At 45.1% G+C, this 20166-nt stretch overlaps 1 protein-coding gene and 1 pseudogene across 1 annotated transcript in view; both read left to right on the forward strand.

Moving 5' to 3' along the window:
• Positions 1 to 20166, forward strand: part of LATS2 (large tumor suppressor kinase 2) — a 93527-nt gene that overhangs the window by 16241 nt on the left and 57120 nt on the right. Inside the window, exon 2 of the mRNA XM_008021636.3 lies at positions 291 to 837. Coding sequence (XP_008019827.3) covers positions 496 to 837 — 342 coding nt within the window. The 5' untranslated portion in view covers positions 291 to 495. The remainder of the gene's footprint in view (positions 1 to 290; positions 838 to 20166) is intronic.
• On the forward strand, positions 8724 to 8853 carry LOC119620118 (U4 spliceosomal RNA; annotated as a pseudogene).

Raw genomic sequence — 20166 nt, forward strand, 5'->3', positions numbered from 1 at the left:
AAATGAGCTGTCAGTTGTTGATACTATTGTTCTTGCCCTGAGTTGAATATTTATAGCGATTTACTTTGTTGCAGATTACGTATTACAGGAAACATTTTGGGACAGCCCTAGATGTCATGTGCTCTAACCATGGTTGAACAGTATTTTTGTCATTTCTGAGAGGTGATGCGTTCTTTCTTTTCTTTCCAAGCGGTCTATTTCCGCGATCACTGTTCATTTCTGAAAAATAGCATTAACATTGTGTGAAAACGACAAATGAACATTTCTCTCCCATTTATTTTCTTTTGCAGAGACTGACGATCTTCAAAATGAAGACTTTGGAAAATTTTAGGTTCTCCATAGGAACTACAAAAATTGAAGGAAAGAACATTTTCAAAAGGAAATTATTTTGAAAGTATGTTTACAACAAACTGATACTATTGACAGTTTTTTTTAAAAAAATAATAAAACACTTTAAGAAGATTGTATTTATGGTAAAAGGAAACTGGACTAACAATGAGGCCAAAGACTTTTCCTGCCACAACTTATTCTGGAAATAGCCGGCAGCGACTGCAGGAGATCCGTGAGGGGTTAAAGCAGCCATCCAAGTCTTCGGCTCAGGGGCTACCCGTGGGCCCAAACAGTGACACTTCCCTGGATGCCAAAGTCCTGGGGAGCAAAGATGCCGCCAGACAGCAGCAGCAGATGAGAGCCACCCCAAAGTTCGGACCTTATCAGAAAGCCTTGAGGGAAATCAGATATTCCTTGTTGCCTTTTGCTAATGAATCAGGCACCTCTGCAGCTGCAGAAGTGAACCGGCAAATGCTGCAGGAACTGGTGAACGCAGGATGCGACCAGGTGGGTACAGGCCTCCGCAAGGCCGTGTGCAGAGGCAGCTGTGGGACAGCTGGGGCAGTCAGAATGGTCTGGCAACACTTGAAGGCTTTGAATTGGTTACTACTTATACAGGTGTTTCTAGGTTAAAAATCCAAGGCCCTTTTGACACATAATTGAACTCACAATGGAAGGTTCTCTACGTTCTCTCTCTGAAAGGGTCTTTTGAGCTGCTTTTCCTTTTCAGGCAAGATCCAGAAGTTGCTGAGGTCTCCTGAAATTGTAACGTGTATTTTTCTGTTCTGTTCTTGTGGAGATGAAAAGGGCTTTCATGCTTAGCCCCTTTTTTTGGTGTTTATTCGGGTTATTCTGAGCTGTCGTGGAAAGAGACTGGCTTCCCTTTTCTTGTTTTGGTTTGTGCATTTTTTTTTTCTTCTAGAAATGGGAGGGTTGAGCAACATGCATTGGGTATTCTCTGACTCAGTTTTCTCCTATTTAAAAAAATAGTGTATGTGCTGTTACAGGGGGTATAAGTATTAACATGTTCAGGAAATGAGAAAAAACTAGAAAGAAAAAGCTTGAGAAATCGTCAGAATTGTGGCAACACAGTCTCACGTTTTAGTTGTTTAGGATTAAAGGATACATTAGTGGAGGTGGCACCAGTTCGTACGTTAATACACAACTTACAGCAATGAGTGTGGTGACTCACACCTGTAATCCCAGCACTTTGGGAAGCCAGACAGGAAGATCACTTGAGGCCAGGAGTTGGAGACCAGCCTGGACAATATAGCGAGACTCCCTGTCTCTACAAAAAATAAAAAGCTGGACGTGGTGGTGTGCACCTGTAGTCCCAACTACTTGGGATGCTGAGGCAGGCGGGATTGCTTGAGCCTAGGAGTTTGAGGCTGCGGTGAGCTGTGATAGCCACTGCACTCCAAGCCTGGTTAACGGAGCGAGACCCTATCTCTATTTAAAACACACACACCCCTCTACACCTCATAGCCATACATTTATGATCTCTTAGCCGTTCGTACACCTGAATAAAATCCAAGTTCAGGGACAGGACTGTATAAAATGGAACTAGTGTCCAACCAGGTAAAAATGTAATTAGTGAAATGTAACAGGTAAAAACAATTGCATTATGAAATGATTCATCAAAGCTAGTCCTTTATTACAATCTGTCATCTTAAAAATTATAGTTGCATGAAGCAGAAATAAGCTAAGTATTTTTGGTGCCTTGGAAAAGTAGTAAGATTTCATGCTCAAAGCATGTTAGAATGGCCCAAGCACTGCCGGTTTCTTAGAAATAACCTAATTACATACTCCTGGCATTGCAGTCGTAGGAAAAGGCTAACAGTGTTATTTGTTATTTCCAAAACCAATCTCAATCCTCTTGTAGTTTATTACCGTAGACCTTACATTTCTCAGAGGAGATGTTTGTGAAATGAATCCTGCTGTTTTGTAGGGGGCTTCCTTGATACTTTGGGCCATACTGGGATTAACTTGTATACAGTGAGTGTTGTTACGTTGAGCTGCTTTGATAAAGCACAGGGTCGTGAGTAATGTGGTGCAGAGTGTGTCAGCAGTGAAGCTGACAGCAGAGCCACAGCCATTCTCATTGTGAAAGCATGAAGTTAAATATGCTGCCAAGCACCATCCGTTGCCGTACAGAACCCAGCAGGTTTGAAAGTAGGAAAGGAGCAGTCCTGGGGAAATCTGGAGTAAGATTGCAGAGAAACTTTCCGGCCAACAGCAGAGCTTAAAATCTCCTGTAAATCACTTGCAGACAAAGGAGGCACGCGGAGCCCCTGTGTTCTTTGCAGTTGTGTTTCAGCTGTGAGAAAAAGAAACAAGTCAAGCAAATAATCCCAAATGCAGGTGGGATCTTATTAGGTAAAATCCATTAGTGATAATCATAGTGCAAGAAGTAATAAAGCCAGGGCTGTTTGCAATACAGAAGCACACAAATACAGTAAAAGTAAGGATCATGACACCGATGAAGTTTCCATCAGCATTTAATTTATGTTAATTGCTAGCAGAAAGGTCTCCATTTACCATATTTAATGCCCTTGAAATAATTCAGTCAGTTTGGTGTGTGGTGTTACTTTATAACTTAAAGCAGCTGTGCCTCCACCTTCCCCCTCCAACTCCCACTTCTTGGTCTGGATAAAGAATGCATTTGCTTTCAGAAAATTCAGGTAGGAAAGTCATTATGTGAACCCAAATAATAAGAAAGAAAAAGATACAGTACCTTTGGAGTTGTATGTGTCTGTTTGTTAAAAAGATGATCTGAATTCAATATAATAGATAGAGTTCTTTTTTTTTTAAGATGGTGTCTTGCTCTGTCGCCCAGGCTGGAGTGCAGTGGCGTCATCCTGGCTCACTGCAGCCTCGGCTCCTGGGTTCAAGCAGTTCTCCTGCCTCAGCCTCCATGTAGCTGGGTTACAGGCACACGACACCACGCCTGGCTATTTTTTGTATTTTTAGCAGAGACGGGATTGCATCATGTTGGCTAGGCTGGTCTCAAACTCCTGACCTCAAGTGATCTGCCTGCTTCAGCCTCCCAAGGTGCTGGGATTACAGGCGTGTATCACCACGTCTGGCTGAGAGTTCTTATTGTTGCAGCTTTTCTCCCTTCCACTCCTACTGTTTTTTGTTTTTGTTTTTGGTTTTTGAGATGGAGTCTCACTCTGTCACCCAGGCTGGAGTGCAGTGGCACGGTATGGGCTCACTGCAACTTCTGCCTCCGGGGTTCAAGCGATTATCCTACCTCAGCCTCCCGAGTAGCTGGGACTACAGGCGCCGCCACCATGCCTGGCTCATTTTTTGTATTTTTAATAGAGACGGGGTTTCACCGTGTTAGCCAGGATGGTCTCTATCTCCTGACCTCGTGATCTGCCCACCTTGGCCTCCCAGAGTGCTGGGATTACAGGCGTGAGTTACCGCGCACGCCCAGCCACTCCTACTGTTTTGTTTAAGAGGGTTTTGCTCTATTGCCCCGGTTGGAGTGCAGTGGTGAGGTCACTGCTCACTGAAGCCTCGACCTTCTGGGCTCAAGCGATCCTCCTACCTCAGCTTCCCAAGTAGCTGGGACTACAGATATGCCACCACGTCTGGCCAGTTTTCAAATTTTTTTCTGGAGATGGTATCTCGCTATGTTACCCAGGCTGGTCTAGAACTTCTGGACTCAAGCAATCTGCCTGCCTTAACCTCCCACAGTGCTAGGATTGTAAGTTCAAGCCACCACACCCAGCCTTAACTTTTTATTAAAGTAAAATTTACTTTAAAAAAAGTACACAATTTCTAAGCACACAGCATAGTGAATTTTCACGTATTAAACCCACCCATGTAACTAGCATGTTTGAGTATATTTTTAATTAAAATACTTTAAAATGGAAATTTCTGGAAAAAGTAAAAACTTTAGGGTATTTTCTGTGTAAGGTTATAACATGTATGTCAAATGATATGTTTATTAATCTTTTGCACATAAATTACTGAAGACTTAAGAAAATTCCTGTAGAATGAAAACTAGGCCACTAGATTAATATTTCTTATGGGAGGAGCTGCTCTTTAAATATAGATTTAAGGAATCGGAAAGGTAAGTCTTTTCGTTATGGGTATCATATTTTGAGCGTCAGATAGTTATTGGCATAAGTGGCCATTTAAATTTGCATTTAAGTATGCAAAACATTTCTGTTCCACGGAAGCCTGGGACTTGCTTTCTCTGTCCAGTTGCAGTGGAGCATCTGCATGGTGTGGGTGGGGGGGTGTCATCAGCTCACTGCACTCCCTGCGCTTAATTATGGCACTCAGGATGGTGCCTCTGAGTCCTGTGAGAATGAGGTTCCAATTCAGTGACTCCCAGGGGAGGCCCATGGCCCCTGGACCCCTCAGAATAGCAAAGCACTTTGCCACATGGTGCCCTCTGGGAGGACTTTCTTTCTTTGGATGCGAGGACTAGGAAAGGGTTCTGCTTTCCTTGAGAAACTGGCATGTGCTTTTTCTCGTGGTCGGCGTGTATCCTGCCTGTCCACCCTTCCTCTGATCTGCTGAGGGGTGCCCAGTCTGGCTCAGCGTTGATACATTGTCCTGGTCCTGAATATTGTGTCAGCTGTAATTTCCTAATTCTGATTAATCCAGTTCTTTCCCCCACTTTATCATGTTTAAGTGATTTAAAACTTCAGTGGAATGAGGGTAGGGAAGAAATGTAAATAAATAAACAAATGGATAAACTGATTATATTAGACCAAATAAGGAAAGGCATAAAGAAGACAGCCAGTGGTGAGGATGTGCACTGAGAGGCAGGCTTCCTGAGAGCAGTGGCCACGCCAGCCTCAGTGAATCAGGGGCGATCTGCTTAATAAAAGGGATTGAATTCTTCACATTCTCAAGCCAAAACGTGCAGAAAAAGCAAGCCTTCTCCACTCACCACACAAGTGCAGACCCAGGCCTTTGCCAACCTAGATAGCACTGCAAAGGGGTGAGACCCTCTGGGGCACGTGGGGTCTCACAGGAATGAGGACTGGTGTTGGCAGAGGCCCTGTGTGTGACGCTGTCCTAAGCGTTTGCCATGTGTCATCTCCTCAGAACAGTACAGCAGTGGGAGATGGGTTCTAGTTGGCCCAGTGTTTTAGAAGAAACTGGCTGAGGGCATGAAAATGTGTCAGGCAGGTGACTCAAGCTCTCCCCTGCCTACCGGAGCCCTTCCTGACCTGCGTGCAGGGTCCTTGTCAGATGTACCCTTCACACATCCAGAACGAGCGACAGGTCTGAGGAAGGAGTTCAGTACTCCTGCAGAGTGGCCATTTCGCTCTCCATCTTTGATGTCCAGTGTATGTATTGCTGGCTCATCGCTGGATAGCTGCTGCTGCCTTTTTAAGTTCCGTGGATATTTCAACCTAAAAGGAAGAGGCTGAGGCAAAATTAATAGAAGTAGAGAGTTTATTTGGGCCAAGCTTGAGGACTGCAATGCTGGAGCATAGATTCAGGTTGCCCTGGACACACACTGTGATGAGCCGCAGTTACAGGTGAATTTTTACTCCAGCCTGGGTGACAGAGTGAGGTCTCATCTCAAAAAACAAATAAATATAAATAAAGGCAAAAAGGGGGCAGGGAGTGGGCTGAAACAAAGTTGTTTGTGAGGAATTCTCATTGGCTTACACAAATAACATTGATTTAGTGATTGGCTATACATCGTCAAGCTGTAGGGTGTGGGTTATAGTGTCTAGTGTGGCATTATTAGGTTAATTTATAGCCACTTGTGGCAACAGCAGGCAGTTTCAAAAAGTGAACACGTGGCCTGGCGCGCTGGCTCACGCATGTAATCCCAGCACTTTGGGAGGCCGAGACGGGCAGATCATGAGGTCAGGAGATCAAGACCATCCTCGCTAACACCGTGAAACCCCGCCTCTACTAAAAATACAGAAAAATTAGCCAAAAAAATTGGGTGTGGTGGCAGGTGCCTGTAGTCCCAGCTACTCGGGAGGCTGAGGGAGGAAAATGGTGTGAACCCAGGAGGTGGAGCTTGCAGTGAGCCGAGATCTCGCCACTGCACTCCAGCCTGGGCAACAGAGTGAGACTCCACCCAAAAAAAAAAAAAAATGAATACATGCCTCAAGGGGGAAGTAGAATGTGATTGTTCTCTCAGTTTAATGTTTCTCTGGGCCCAGTAATTTAAAAGGACTCCAGATTCCTCAGATAAGAATTCTTTTCTCATTTCCATCCTCATAGGGGTTGCTTCTCTTTTCCCTCATGTCTGTGGGGCATGGGGTTTCTCAGGGTCCCTGTCCTCTCCTCTCATTCCCCAGGCATCCGTACATGGCTGCCTGCCACGTCCCTGGCAACTGGCCAGCCTGACTCCCGCCTTGGCTCTGCTGCAGCTTCCAGGGCCTCCCAGGCCCTGGTCTTATCCTCCCCACGTGCTCCCCTCTACAGAGGAGCTCTCTGCAGTGTCTCAGCCACACAGCATGGCCTCCAGACAGCTCTTCCCGCCTGCTTGCTTTGGGGCTCTCTGACGCATGACTTTGTTGCCTGGAAGTATCACCACCTATCTGGATTCTAGTATCTGCTGTGATTCCACTCAGATTCCTTTTTACACAGGCTCTTCCACCTGGATACGAGCTGTTCCTATTCAAACTTCCATAGCAAAGACATTTCTTTTTCTTTTTCTTTTTCTTTTTTTTGAGACAACGTCTGTCGCCCAGGCTAGTGCAGTGGGGCAACCTCGGCTCACTGTAGCCTTGACCTCCTGGGCTCAAGCAATTCTCTGCCTCAACCTCCCAAGTAACTGAGACCACAAGCTAATTTTTCTATTTTTTGTAGAGATGGGGTTTCACCATGTTGCCCAGGGTGGTCTCGAACTCCTAGTCAGAAGTGATGCACCCGCCTCAACCTCCCAAAGTGCTGGGATTACAGGCGTAGGCCACCATGCCCGGCCAGAAATTTCTTTCTTTCTTATTTTTTTTTTTTTTTGAAATGGAGTTTTGCTCTTATTGCCCAGGCTGGAATGCAGTGGCCGGATCTCGGCTCACTGCAACCTCCGCTTTCCAGATTCAAGCGATTCTCCTGCCTCAGCCTCCCAGGTAGTTGGGATGACAGGCATGCGGCACCACGCCCAGCTAATTTTGTATTTTTAGTAGAGATGGGGTTTCACTATGTTGGTCAGGCTGGTCTTGAACTCCTGACCTCAGGGGATCCACTCGCCTCAGCCTCCTGAAGTGCTGGGATTACAGGTGTGAGCCGCCTCGCCCGGCCTCAGAAATTTATTTCTAACCCCAAGGATGCTCTATGCGTTGGGCATTGTGTTGTCAGATTGTCGTGCCCCAGTCTTGCTTTCCCTGTCTGAGGCAGTGTCTCTGGGGGCCTGGATCTTGGAGTTTATCCCTCTGTGCCCACAAGGCCTCCCACGCTGCAGAGCGTGTGCTCCTCAGTGCTTGCTGACCAGTGAAGGTTCTGTGTGCTAGTCCAGCCAAAACCCTCACCTCAGTTGTCAGACACTGGGAAAGATGCTAACCAGAAATGCAGATCTCCTCGGGATTTTATTTGACTTAATTCTTGCAACACGCATCACCAAGAAAGCTATAGAGAAATGGTTAACACTAATCTCCCAGCCCTTTGTCTTGGTGGCAAGGTCCTGCCACAGGATTGCTTTATTGTAATAAAGATATTTTGCTAATGAAAAAGATAAAAGGAATTTAGATAACATGTACATTTCCTCTTTCTCCCTTCCGCTTGAAAGGGAACCACTGTTTGGTGTTACTGAACATATTAATAAGAGGAGAAGGAAGAAAGAAACACTTAAGTTTAGGAATGTCGGTCATGTAACAGGAAATTGTATTACAATGGCTTTTGGGTGTAGCAGTTCCTTGCCTTTTTCCCTTTTCTTTTTCTTAGTGGCTTTCACATTAATTTTGGCTCTTCCATAAGGCACACCACATACCTTTTTAATGTAGGATTTTAAATTACTTTCACAAAACACAAGCAAAGCATACCCCTCTGTGTCATAATCCACCCCCCACAAGCAAAGCATACCCCTCTGTGTCATAATCCCCCCCACCCTTAAGCTCCTAGTTTTTGTTTGTTTTTGTTTTTGTTTTCTTGAGATGGAATCTCGCTCTGTTCTTACACTTGAGTGCAGTGGGGGTATCTCAGCTCATTGCAACCTCCGCCTCCCGGGTTCAAGCGATCCGCCATGCCTCAGTCTCCCGAGGAGCTGGGATTACAGGCATGCACCACCATGGCCGGCTGATTTTTTTGTATTTTTAGTAGATACGAGGTTTCTCCATGATAGTCAGGCTGGTCTAGAACTCCGACCTCAGGTGATCCGCCCACCTCAGCATCCCGGTAAAACTACTGTTAACATGTTGGTATAAAACTGGACAACTTTTGTCTAATTACAAAAATAGATAAAAAGCTTTGCACAGTGGCAGTGTCATAGTCAATGAGGTTTATCCAAGGTGCAATTATTGCTAATTGGAAACTTTCCAGTACCCCACCATAACAACTTGAAATGTAGTCAGCACTGGCAGTTCTCTACAGAGACTGAAAAAAAAAAAGAGATGTAATAGGTGGGTTGCAGTGACTCACACCTGTAATCTCAACACTCTGGTAGGCTGAGGCAGGAGGATTGCTTGAGCTTGTAAGTTCAAGGCCAGCCTGGGCAACATAGCAAGACTGTATTTTCTTAATTTTAAAAAAAGATGGAATTATATATTAAACTATATAATGTACCGCACACACACATTTTGTGTAGCAGAATTGAGGCCTTGTGGCCCATCAGATCACCCCAGTCAGTTCTCCTCGGAAGCACCTCATGCACTGGCCTCTCCTGCCCCCCGTATAGTCTCCACCTTTGCTCCTGGGATCTTGGTGGCTCCTGGCTGCCCCTCCTGTGTCTTTCTCCAACTTTCCCTGCACAGTACCCTCCTCAGTCTGATCTGTTTTGTTTTGTTTTTTTGAGACAGGGTCTTGCTTTGTCGCCCAGGCTGGAGTGCAGCGGCATGATCATGGCTTACTGCAGCCTCGAACTCCTGGGCTCAAGCAATCCTCCCAAGTAGCTGGGACTACAAACGTGGGCCACCATGGCTGGCCCCCCTCATTCTGAAAAGGGAAGATTCTGTCATTTCCCTTCTGGAAACCTTTTCTCTGGCCTCGGGATGGTGCCCAGGAGCTGGCAGGCAGGGCCCACCTGTAGCTGCAGGATCCCACCTCCTGGCAGGCCCACCCTGGCCCTAACCACCCTGGCCCTAACCACCCTGGTCCTGACCACCCTGGCCCTGCCTGCCCTGGCACTCCCTGCCCTGGCCCTGCCCACTCTGCCTGTCTCCCAGGCTGCCCAGTGCTGGCCCCTCTGCGGGACCAGGCCCACTTCTCCCTCAGGGCTCATCTTTGGGTCTGTGATTCAGAAAAGCCTTTTCTGAGCCCCTAGTCAAAATTAGGTCCCTCTGTTCTCTCCCATGACACCATAATTTTCTCCCCCAGTGTTTATCAGAATCTGCTTTTAAATAGTGGTGTGTCTCCCTGTGTAGATTTTAAGCCCTGTGAGACAGTGACTTTGTTCTAGTCGCCACTTTCTGAGACCTAGAACTGTGCAAGCTCTCAAAAACCCCTGACAGACAAGCACAGAGACAAGCATTACATCATAAACATTTTCATTCCATTAGTCTTTTTAAGTATGATTTTTTATTATTATTTTTTTTGAGATGGAGTCTCGCTGTGTTGCCCAGGCTGGAGTGCAGTGGCACGATCTGGCTCACTGCAACCTCCCCCTCTTGGGTTCAAACGATTCTCCCCCATTAGCCTCCTGAGTAGCTGGAATTACAGACACCCGCCATCACGTGTGGCTAATTTTTGTATTTTTGTAGAGATGAGATTTCACCATGTTGGCCAGGCTGGTCTTGAACTCCTGACCTCAGGTGATCCACCTGCCTTGGCCTCCCAAAGTGCTGAGATTACAGGCCTGAGCCAACACACCTGGCCCTGAAATATGATTTTTAACATCTGCATTGTATTCCATTGTTCAAATAGATGTCCCATAGTTTATTGTAAAGAGCTGGTCATGAACATTCTTCTACATACATTCTTATGGATATCACTGACTTCCTTAGAATACATTTTAGGAATGGAATTACTAGGGTAAATGTTGAGAGCATTTTTACCGTTCTTATTTGTATTGCCAAGTGGGTTTTTAAAAATCATTCAATTGAATTTATACTTCCAACCTGCCAACAAAGAATATTATCACTACTACTACTAAAAACTAGAAGCAACTGTCAGTTTAGTGGTTGGCTTTGTTTTTGTTTTTGTTTTTGAGACAGTTTTTGCTCTGTCGGCCAGGCTGGAGTGCAGTGGCACCATCTGGACTCACTGCAACCTCCGTGTCCCGGGTTCAAGCGATTCTCCTGCTTCAGCCTCCTGAGTAGCTGGGGTTACAGGCACCTGCCACCATGCCAGGCTAATTTTTGTATTTTTAGTAGAGACAGGGTTTCACCATCTTGGCCAGTCTGGTCTTGCACTCCTGACTTCGTGATCCACCTGCCTCGGCCTTCCGACGTGCTGGGATTACAGGTGTGAGCCACCACGCCTGGCTTAATTTTTGTATTTTTAGTAGAGACGGGTTTCGTCATGTTGGCCAGGTTGTTACCAAACTTCTGACTTCACAAGATCCACCTGCCTCAGCCTCCCAAAGTCCTGGGATTACAGGCGTGAGCCACTGCGCCAGGCCAAAAGCCCATTTTAACAGGAAAGCGGGTCCAGCCTCAGGCACTTAATAAGAGCCTCCCCACTCACCGCCAAAATGAGAGCTTTCTGGTACTTAAAACTGGAGAACCATTACCACTTTCTATTATCACACACATCCATTGCTGCAATTAAGAATACAAAGCCCACTTTGGGAGGCTGAGGGGGGTGGATCATCTGAGGTCAGGTGTTCAAGACCACTCTGGCCAACATGGTGAAACCCGTCTCTATTAAAAATTAGCCAGGTGTGGTGGCACATGCTTGTAGTCCCAGCTACTCAGGAGGCTGAGGCACGAGAATCACTTGAACTTGGGAGACAGAGGTCGCAGTGAGCCAAGATCACGCCACTGCACTCCAGCCTAGGCAACAGAGCAAGACTGTGTTCCCCCAAAAAAGGGGGAGGGGGGGCTGTTGAGGAAATACCTTTTCTCTGCTCCCAGAATTACTTACCTCTGTGAATGGCGCAGGCCCTAGGTGGACTCTAGGAATCACTGGCTACTCATGTGCTGTGGTGTTGGTCCCTGCCGCGCTTTGCCCTCCACTGCCAGCAACCTTCTCTTCTATCCCAGTGTGCCGTACAGATCTTAGCATTTTTTATGTGGGCTGTAACATGAAAAATATTGGAGATCATAAATATTGTTCACTTAATGCTTGTTGTGTCACACCAAACGATTTACTGCTGAGATTATTTGCTGTCATATGGTTGTAGAGATCTAGGCGGGAACTTGTGTACAGTCAAGATTGGTGGTTTTTGTTGCCTGGAACCCCAGCTTTGCCTGGCTTGATGGATGGGGTCCTGGGAGAGGGGCTCTGAGTTCTGGATCTCCAGTCTGCATGCAGTTCTCTGTGGGGGCTTCATTTAAACTGTTTCTGTCATTGTCAAACCATTTGTGGATATAAACAGAGAAAACCAACAAGGATGTAAATAGGGGAAAAACCAACAAGGAAATTGAATGTTTTATGACATTTAACAATGCTCTCTTTTAGAATTACTTTTAATAGGGTTATGATGAATTTCAAAATTAACAACAAAAAAATGCCACATCCATTATCATAGTCACTACCCAGCGTCTCTTTATTTTGGCCTTAAAATTTACTGGCCAGAAATTCATAGCTCTTGAGTTGAAACTGCATTCATCATGCAATTTTTTATATATTAGGTTTTACTCGCTTTAGATTTCTTTTCTTGCTTATTTTTTTGGTTTTGTTTTAGTTTGTTCTTGTCGATAGAGATGGAGTCTTGCTGTGTTTCTCGGCCTGGTCTGAAACTCCTGGCCTCAAGTGATCCTCCCGCCCTGGCCTACCAAAGTGTTGTGATTACAGGCGTGAGCTCTGTGCTCAGCCCCATCTTAGATATAGTTACTTTGTAGTACTGTATTTAGAAGGGAGATTTTTTTCATAGTTAAATTTTTACAATTTGTAATCTTCTGTAATTGACTTGTTAGTGGATGCCTTTTTTTTTCGTAAGAGTTCTTGATGACTTTCCTGTACTGTGGGAAATGGCAGGAAATTCTTCTCCCCTCTGTACCCTCCCCCAGCAAGGAGCCTGGCTGTGTAGGCTCCGCAGTGGCCCCAGGTGTCAGAAGCACTAAATCAAGCTGCTGGCAGCCGATCCCACCGCGGAGGCCTAACCCCCAGTGGTAGAATAAGAAGGATGCTGGAGATGAGCGGGCTGTGGTATCATGGCAGTTCACAGTGTCATCAGGAATAGGCACCTTCCCTCTCTCTCTGCCACCCTTAGCAAGTGACTCTGTCTTGGCATGCAGCAGGTAGCACCTCTGTCATGGTGTTCCAGGTCGGAACCAGGGAAGGATGTGCTGGCTCTGGCTCTTTGTCAAGGAGGTTCCCCAGCACCTCCCCAGTCAGGACTCAGTTACTTGGTCACGGGGCTTTAAGCAGCTTTGGAAATGTGTACTTCAGCTGGGCATATGGCCACCCCTAATGCAACTGGGCACTGTTAGGAAGAAAGGGAGGCTGGACCTTGGTTAGAAAGCCATAGTGTAGCCATGTCACCAGGGCATACCATGCACCTTCTGAGCCTCAGGATTCCTCATCCACACACTTGGGATGATAATTGCTCCTATATTGTGAGTTGTCCCGCTGACTAGAAAGAATGTAAAGTGACTGGCCCGTGGTTGGTATGCAGAGGTGGCAGTCTGACCACAGTGCCATGTGTCATTAGTGCTCAGAAACTTGTGAAGATGCTGGAGAGCTGGGCTTCCTGGTGCTGTGACGTGCTTTACTGAAATAGTAAGATCATTGTCCAACCAGCCTGGGTGCGACGGGTCCCCTGTCCCACAGAAATCACATGGAGAAGATTTGCTCAAACTTGTGGAATGTGTGTGTCCTTGTGGTTTTGATATATATTTGGGTGGTTATGACATTAGAAGAATTATTAATCATGTCATAGAAATAAAGGTTGTTTTGTACAAAAGTAAATGATTAACAGTGACAAATTTCTCCAGCCAAGAAGTACACCTTTAATGTAAACTGGAAGTCACTTCATTTGGCTTATAAAAGCTTTTAGTCAGCAGAGAGCTGTTGTAAAGCTAGTGGCATTTGGCATCTAGGAGGCCCAAGAATGTGGCCAAGTGCAGTGGAACAAATTGTACTCTGTGCCGGCTGTCAACCTTGGAGACGCCTAGAAGAGCCTTCAGTGATACCGTGTGTGTCTCTGTCACCTTCTGTTTCTTCTCCATGCCACATGGCTTAACTCAGCTCTGCCGCTTTGGTGTTTCCACGGTTTTTCTGGAGTTGGAGGCTGGAAATGTTATAAGAAGCCTCGCCCTGTGGCTGGGTCTTTCTGCACCGAACTCGGTGTGTTTGCTTCCAGTCTTCCCATCACATCTCTACCTCTCTGTCTGAGGTCACCGTAGAAAGAGAAATCAAGTCTAGCAGGGACTCAGCTGACCCCTCCTTTCGGGATTCCTTGGTAGTTTCCAGATTCTTTCTCTACACCAGGAAGGTGTGTTCTCTCTCCCCCCTCCCTTATTCTCTCCCATCCTCCCCGTTTCTCTTTCTCAACCCGTTTCTAACAAAAGGTTCCTAGCTTACATTGTGTCTGGCTCTAGGCTCCACTTCCAGTCTTTCTATTAATGAGTTCTTTCTTCAGTGGCCTATTTTTTTTTTTTTTTCTCGTGTCTTTGCTGCTAACACCCTGCTCTGCTATACCTGGATTCTCCCTGACCCAGTAATTACCCCGGTGAACTTTTCCTGAATGGCAAGTCCCTTGGTAACCACTGTCCTCACCGTCCTCTTCCAATCTGATCTCCACTTATTTCTTGTACCAGCCCGGCCTCCCTGTTCTCATTGGGTCGGCCCTCTGCACCTCCCCTGCCACCAGGCTGTGAGATTATCTCCCACACTGGATTCGCTTATGCTGTCGCCCCCCCGGAGTGCACTCCCCAGCCAGCCGTGGTCCACCCTTCGAGTCCCACTTCCACGACCCATCCTTGTGGCCTTGTACAGCCATTCATCCGAGTGCCTGCTCTGAATTCCCATTTGTGTCAGTATCATCCAGGGAACTGTGGTAGGTCTCTCAGCATCTTAGGGATTATTTAGGGGTGTCCAGTCTTTTCCCTGGGCCACAATGGAAGAACAAGAATTGTCATGGACCACACATAAAATACACTAATACTAACGATAGCTGATAAGCTTAAAAAAAAAAAAAAAAAGGCCGGGCGTGGTGGCTCACACCTGTAATCCCAACACTTGGGGAGGCTGAGGCAGGCGATTGCTTGAGGCCAGGAGTTCCAGACCAGCCTGGCCAACGTGGCGAAACCCCACCTCTACTAAAAATACAAAAATTCGTCAGGCGTGGTGGTGGGCGCTGTAATCCCAGCTACTCAGGAGGCTGAGGCAGGAGAATTGCTTGAACCTGGGATGCGGAGGTTGCAAAGAGCCGAGATCGTGCCATTGCACTCCAGCCTGGGAGACAGCAAGACTCTGTCTCAAAAAAATAAATAAAAAATGCTAAGCCATAAGAACAGAGCGGAGATCAGTTTGTGTGTGAATCTAGTCACACTGCAGCACATAGCTCTCTCCTGTAAAACGGAGTACCTAACCCGTTAGAATGCAATGTCGCTGCAACGTATCACCTGTAAAACAGAGTACCTAACCCGTTAGAATGCAGTGTCGCTGCAACGTATCACACCTGTAAAACGGAGTACCTAACCCGTTAGAATGCAGTGTCGCTGCAACGTATCACACCTGTAAAACGGAGTACCTAACCCGTTAGAATGCAGTGTCGCTGCAACGTATCACACCTGTAAAACGGAGTACCTAACCCGTTAGAATGCAGTGTCGCTGCAACGTATCACACCTGTAAAACGGAGTACCTAACCCGTTAGAATGCAATGTCGCTGCAACGTATCACCTGTAAAACGGAGTACCTAACCCGTTAGAATGCAGTGTCGCTGCAACGTATCACACCTGTAAAACGGAGTACCTAACCCGTTAGAATGCAGTGTCGCTGCAACATATCACCTGTAAAACGGAGTACCTAACCCGTTAGAATGCAGTGTCGCTGCAACGTATCACCTGTAAAACGGAGTACCTAACCCGTTAGAATGCAGTGTCGCTGCAACGTATCACCTGTAAAACGGAGTACCTAACCCGTTAGAATGCAGTGTCGCTGCAACGTATCACCTGTAAAACGGAGTACCTAACCCGTTAGAATGCAGTGTCGCTGCAGCGTATCACCTGTAAAACGGAGTACCTAACCCGTTAGAATGCAGTGTCGCTGCAGCGTATCACCTGTAAAACGGAGTACCTAACCCGTTAGAATGCAGTGTCGCTGCAGCGTATCACCTGTAAAACGGAGTACCTAACCCGTTAGAATGCAGTGTCGCTGCAGCGTATCACCTGTAAAACGGAGTACCTAACCCGTTAGAATGCAGTGTCGCTGCAGCGTATCACCTGTAAAACGGAGTACCTAACCCGTTAGAATGCAGTGTCGCTGCAGCGTATCACCTGTAAAACGGAGTACCTAACCCGTTAGAATGCAGTGTCGCTGCAACGTATCACCTGTAAAACGGAGTACCTAACCCATTAGAATGCAATGTTGCTGCAACGTATTATCAGCAGTATTGTTTTTAGCCATCATTACTGCACATGGAGAGAACAGGGAAAGTGAGACCTTAGGAACTAAGGCAGTCAGTAGCACCGGGAGGAACCAGATGCTGGCTTTAGCAGACAGCAAATTTAAACAGCTATCATGAAATGGTTAAAATGACAAATTGTGTTAGTTTTTGAAACAATTTTTTTAAAAAAGTATTAAAAATATGTTCAGAGAATGAAAGGGAAATGTATCAGAATTAAGAGAAAATACAGGGTTAGTGAATACACAGACAGAAAATCTTTTATTAGTCAGGGTCTTGCTCTGTCACCCACAACAGTGCAGTGGGTGCCATAACAGCTCACTGCAGCCTTCCTGGGCTCAAGCAGTCCTCCCTCTCAGCTTCCGAAGTAGCTGTGACTACAGACACACTTTGCCATACTCAGCTCACTGTTTAACTTTCTTGTAGAGACAGGGTCTCACTGTTTTGCCCAGGCTGGTCTCAAACTCCTAGGCTCAAGTGATCCCCTGCTCCCTCCCACCCCCCGGTTCCCAAAGTGCTGGAATTACAGGCATGAGCCACCACACCCAGCCCCAGACAGGAAAGCTTTACAGAGAAGTGGAAACTACAAAAATGGAAACTCTAAGCTGAAAAGTAAAATAAGTGAAAAAAATTTTATTGGCTACATGGTATCAACATAACAGTAGGTATGGCAATAGAAAGAACCAGTAAACTGAAATATAAATTAGTAGAAATTACCCAATCCAAAAATCATAGAAAAAAATTGAACAGAAATGAACAGAAATCTCAGTGACTTGTGGGATAATATGGGATTGTCCAGTATATGTGAAATTGGAATCCAAGAAGACGAATAGAAAGGAAATACCTAAACATTTGACACAGTAATAGTTAAAACTTCCCAGATGTGGTGAAAAGCATTCATGTACAGATCTAAGAAGTTTAATAAACCGAGAGCAGGATGAACACAGAGGAAACAACTCCTAGGCCTATCATATTTAAGCTAATGAAAGCCAAAGATAAAGACAAAATCTTGAAAGCACCCAGAGAAAAATGATGTTACATACAGAAAAATGATAAGATTAAAAACTGACTTCTCATCAGACAGTATAAAAGCTGAATACATTGAAATGACACATTCAAAGTGCTGAAGAAAAAAGTACACCAAGTATTTTATATCTAGCAAAACTGTCCTTCAGAAATGAAAGTGTTGTAAAGACATTTCCAGGGGAACAAAAATCTGAGAAAATTTGTTACCAGGGGACCTGTATTAAAAGAAATACTAAAGGGGTAAGGGTATGGGGGGGAAATGCTAAAGGATATACAGGAAGCAATGAAGAGCACTAAAAATAGTAGATATCAATAAGTATAAAATACTAATTTATTTTTCATTTTCTTTCTTGTAATCTCTTTAAAAGACACATCAGTATTTAAAGTAAAAACACTTTATTGATAGGTTTATCATACCTATAGATCTGATATACAACACTATGAGTGGGAGAGTTAAGTGGAAATATATTATTGCCGAGTTCCTTTTCTAGTGTAACTCAAAATTAACATTTAAGTAGATTGTTGATATAGTTTGGATATTTGTCCCCACCCAAATTTCATGTTGAAATGTAATCCCCAGTGTTGGAGATAGGCGTGGTGGGACTAGATCATGGGAGTGGATTTATTTCTTTCTTTTTTCTTTTTTTTTTTTTTTTTTGGAAGAAGAGTCTAGCTCTTTCGCCCAGGCTGGAGTACTGTGGCTCGATCTCAGCTCAGTCCAACCTCCCCGTCCCAGGTTCAAGCGATTCTCCTGCCTCAGCCTCTTGAGTAGCTGGGATTACAGGTGTGCGCCACCACGCCTTGCTAAGTTTTGTATTTTTAGTAGAGACGGGGTTTCACCATGTTGGCCAGGCTGGTCTCGAACTGCTGACCTCAGGTGATCTACCTGCCTTGACCTCCCAAAGTGCTGAGATTACAGGTATGAACCACCATCCCCAGCCATGGGGATAGATCTCTTATGAGTAGTTTAGCACCACCCTCTTGCTGCTGTCCTCAAGATAGTGAATTCTCATGAGGTCTGGTTGTTTAAAAGTGTGTGGCACCTCCCCCTGCCCTCTTGCTCCTGCTTAATCATGTGATGTGTCTGCTCCTACTTTGCCTCCATGAGTAAAAGCTCCCTGAGGCCTTCCCAGAACCCCAGCAAATACTGGTACCATGCTTGTACAGCCTGCCGAACCATGAACCAGTTAAACCTCTTTTCTGTATAAATTACCCAGCCTCGGGTATTTCTTTATAGCAATGCAAGAATGGCCTAATACAATTGTAGTAAGTTAAAAGGGTTTATTACCACACCTGTAATCTCAGTATTTGGAAGGCTAAAGTGGGCAGATCACTTGAGCTCAGGAGTCTGAGACCAGCCTGGGCAACATGGTAAAACCCCATCTCTACAAAAAATGCAAAAAAAATTAGCCAGGCATGGTGGCGCACATCTGTATTCCCAGCTACTTAGGAGGCTGAAGTGGGAGGATGGCTTGAGCCTGGGAGGTGGAGGTTACGGTGAGCCATGATGGTGCCAATACACTCCAGCCTGGGCCATAGAGCCAGATCTTGTCTCAAAAAAAAGTATATTGCCATCTTTAGAGCAACCACTAAAATATAATTCAAAGAGACAGAGCTAGAGAGCCAATAGAGGAGTTAAAATGGAATACTAAAAAAATAATAATAATAATATGAGACAAATAGGAATAGCAGGCCTAAATAATAACATTCACTGCAAAGGGATTCAGCACCTTAATCAAGAGGCAGAGAATATGGGAGTGAATAAAAAGCTAAGTGCAAGTATATGCTGTCCACATGAGACATATTCTAAATACGAGGACACAAATAGACTGAAAGTAAAAAGCTGGAAAACAATATGCCATGCAGTGGCAATATTAATATCAGACAGTACCCTTCAAGATGAGGAATATGGTTGGTCCATATCTGTGAGTTTTGCATCTGCAGATTCAACCAATTGCAGATAGAAAACTTTAAAAAAACCACACAAAATACCCCACCACCAACAAAAGATAACAGTACAACAATTAAAAAAAAAAATTAAAAACAGTATAGTATAACTATTTACATAGTATTTACATTGTATTCAGTATTATAACTAATCCAGACATGATTGAAAATATATGGGAGGATATATGTAGGTTATATGCAGATACTACTTCATTTTATATGAGACTTGATAATTCTGGGATTTTGGTATTTGGGGGGATTCCTGAAACCAATTCCTCATAGATGCTTAGGAACAACTGTATTACTCAAGGCAAAGAGGGACACTTCATAAATAGAAGGGTCAGTAGATCCGGAAAATGTAGTAGTGAGTATGCCTAAAAGCAAAGCTTCAAACTATATGAAGCAAAGTATATGCAGCAAGAGCTAAAGGAGATATGGGTAGATACACAGTCATACTTGGCAATTTTAATACCCCCCTCAATGGTTGATAGAAAAGTAGACAAAAATATCGGTAAGGATATAGGAGACTTGAACAACATTATGAGCCACTTTATTTAATTGGCATCCATAAAAGGCCACACTCAATATGTGAAGAATACAGTCTGTCCCTCCCTCCCTTGTTCCCTCCCTCCCTCCCTTCCTTCCTTCCCTCCTTCCTTCCTTCCTCTTCCCTCCCCTTCTCCATCACTCTCTCTTTTATTTTGGATTAAGGGGTACACACGCAGGTTCATTAATACAGGAAAACACCTGTTTTGGGGGTCTGGTGTACAGACCATTTCGTCACCCATATAGTACTCCATAGTTACTTTTTCTGATCTTCGCACTCCTCCCACCCCACATTATTTTCAAATGCACATAGAATGTTCAGAAAGACAGACTGTAAGATATAGAACAAGTGGGCCAGGCGCAGTGGCTCACGCTTGTAATCCCAGCACTTTGGGAGGCCAAGACGGGTGGATCACCTGAGGTCAGGAGTTTGAGACCAGCCTGACCAACACGGGAAAACCCCGTCTCTAGTAAAAATACAAAAATTGGCCGGGCACGG

Source organism: Chlorocebus sabaeus, chromosome 3, assembly GCF_047675955.1.
Source record: "Chlorocebus sabaeus isolate Y175 chromosome 3, mChlSab1.0.hap1, whole genome shotgun sequence".
Classification (NCBI taxonomy): domain Eukaryota; kingdom Metazoa; phylum Chordata; class Mammalia; order Primates; family Cercopithecidae; genus Chlorocebus; species Chlorocebus sabaeus.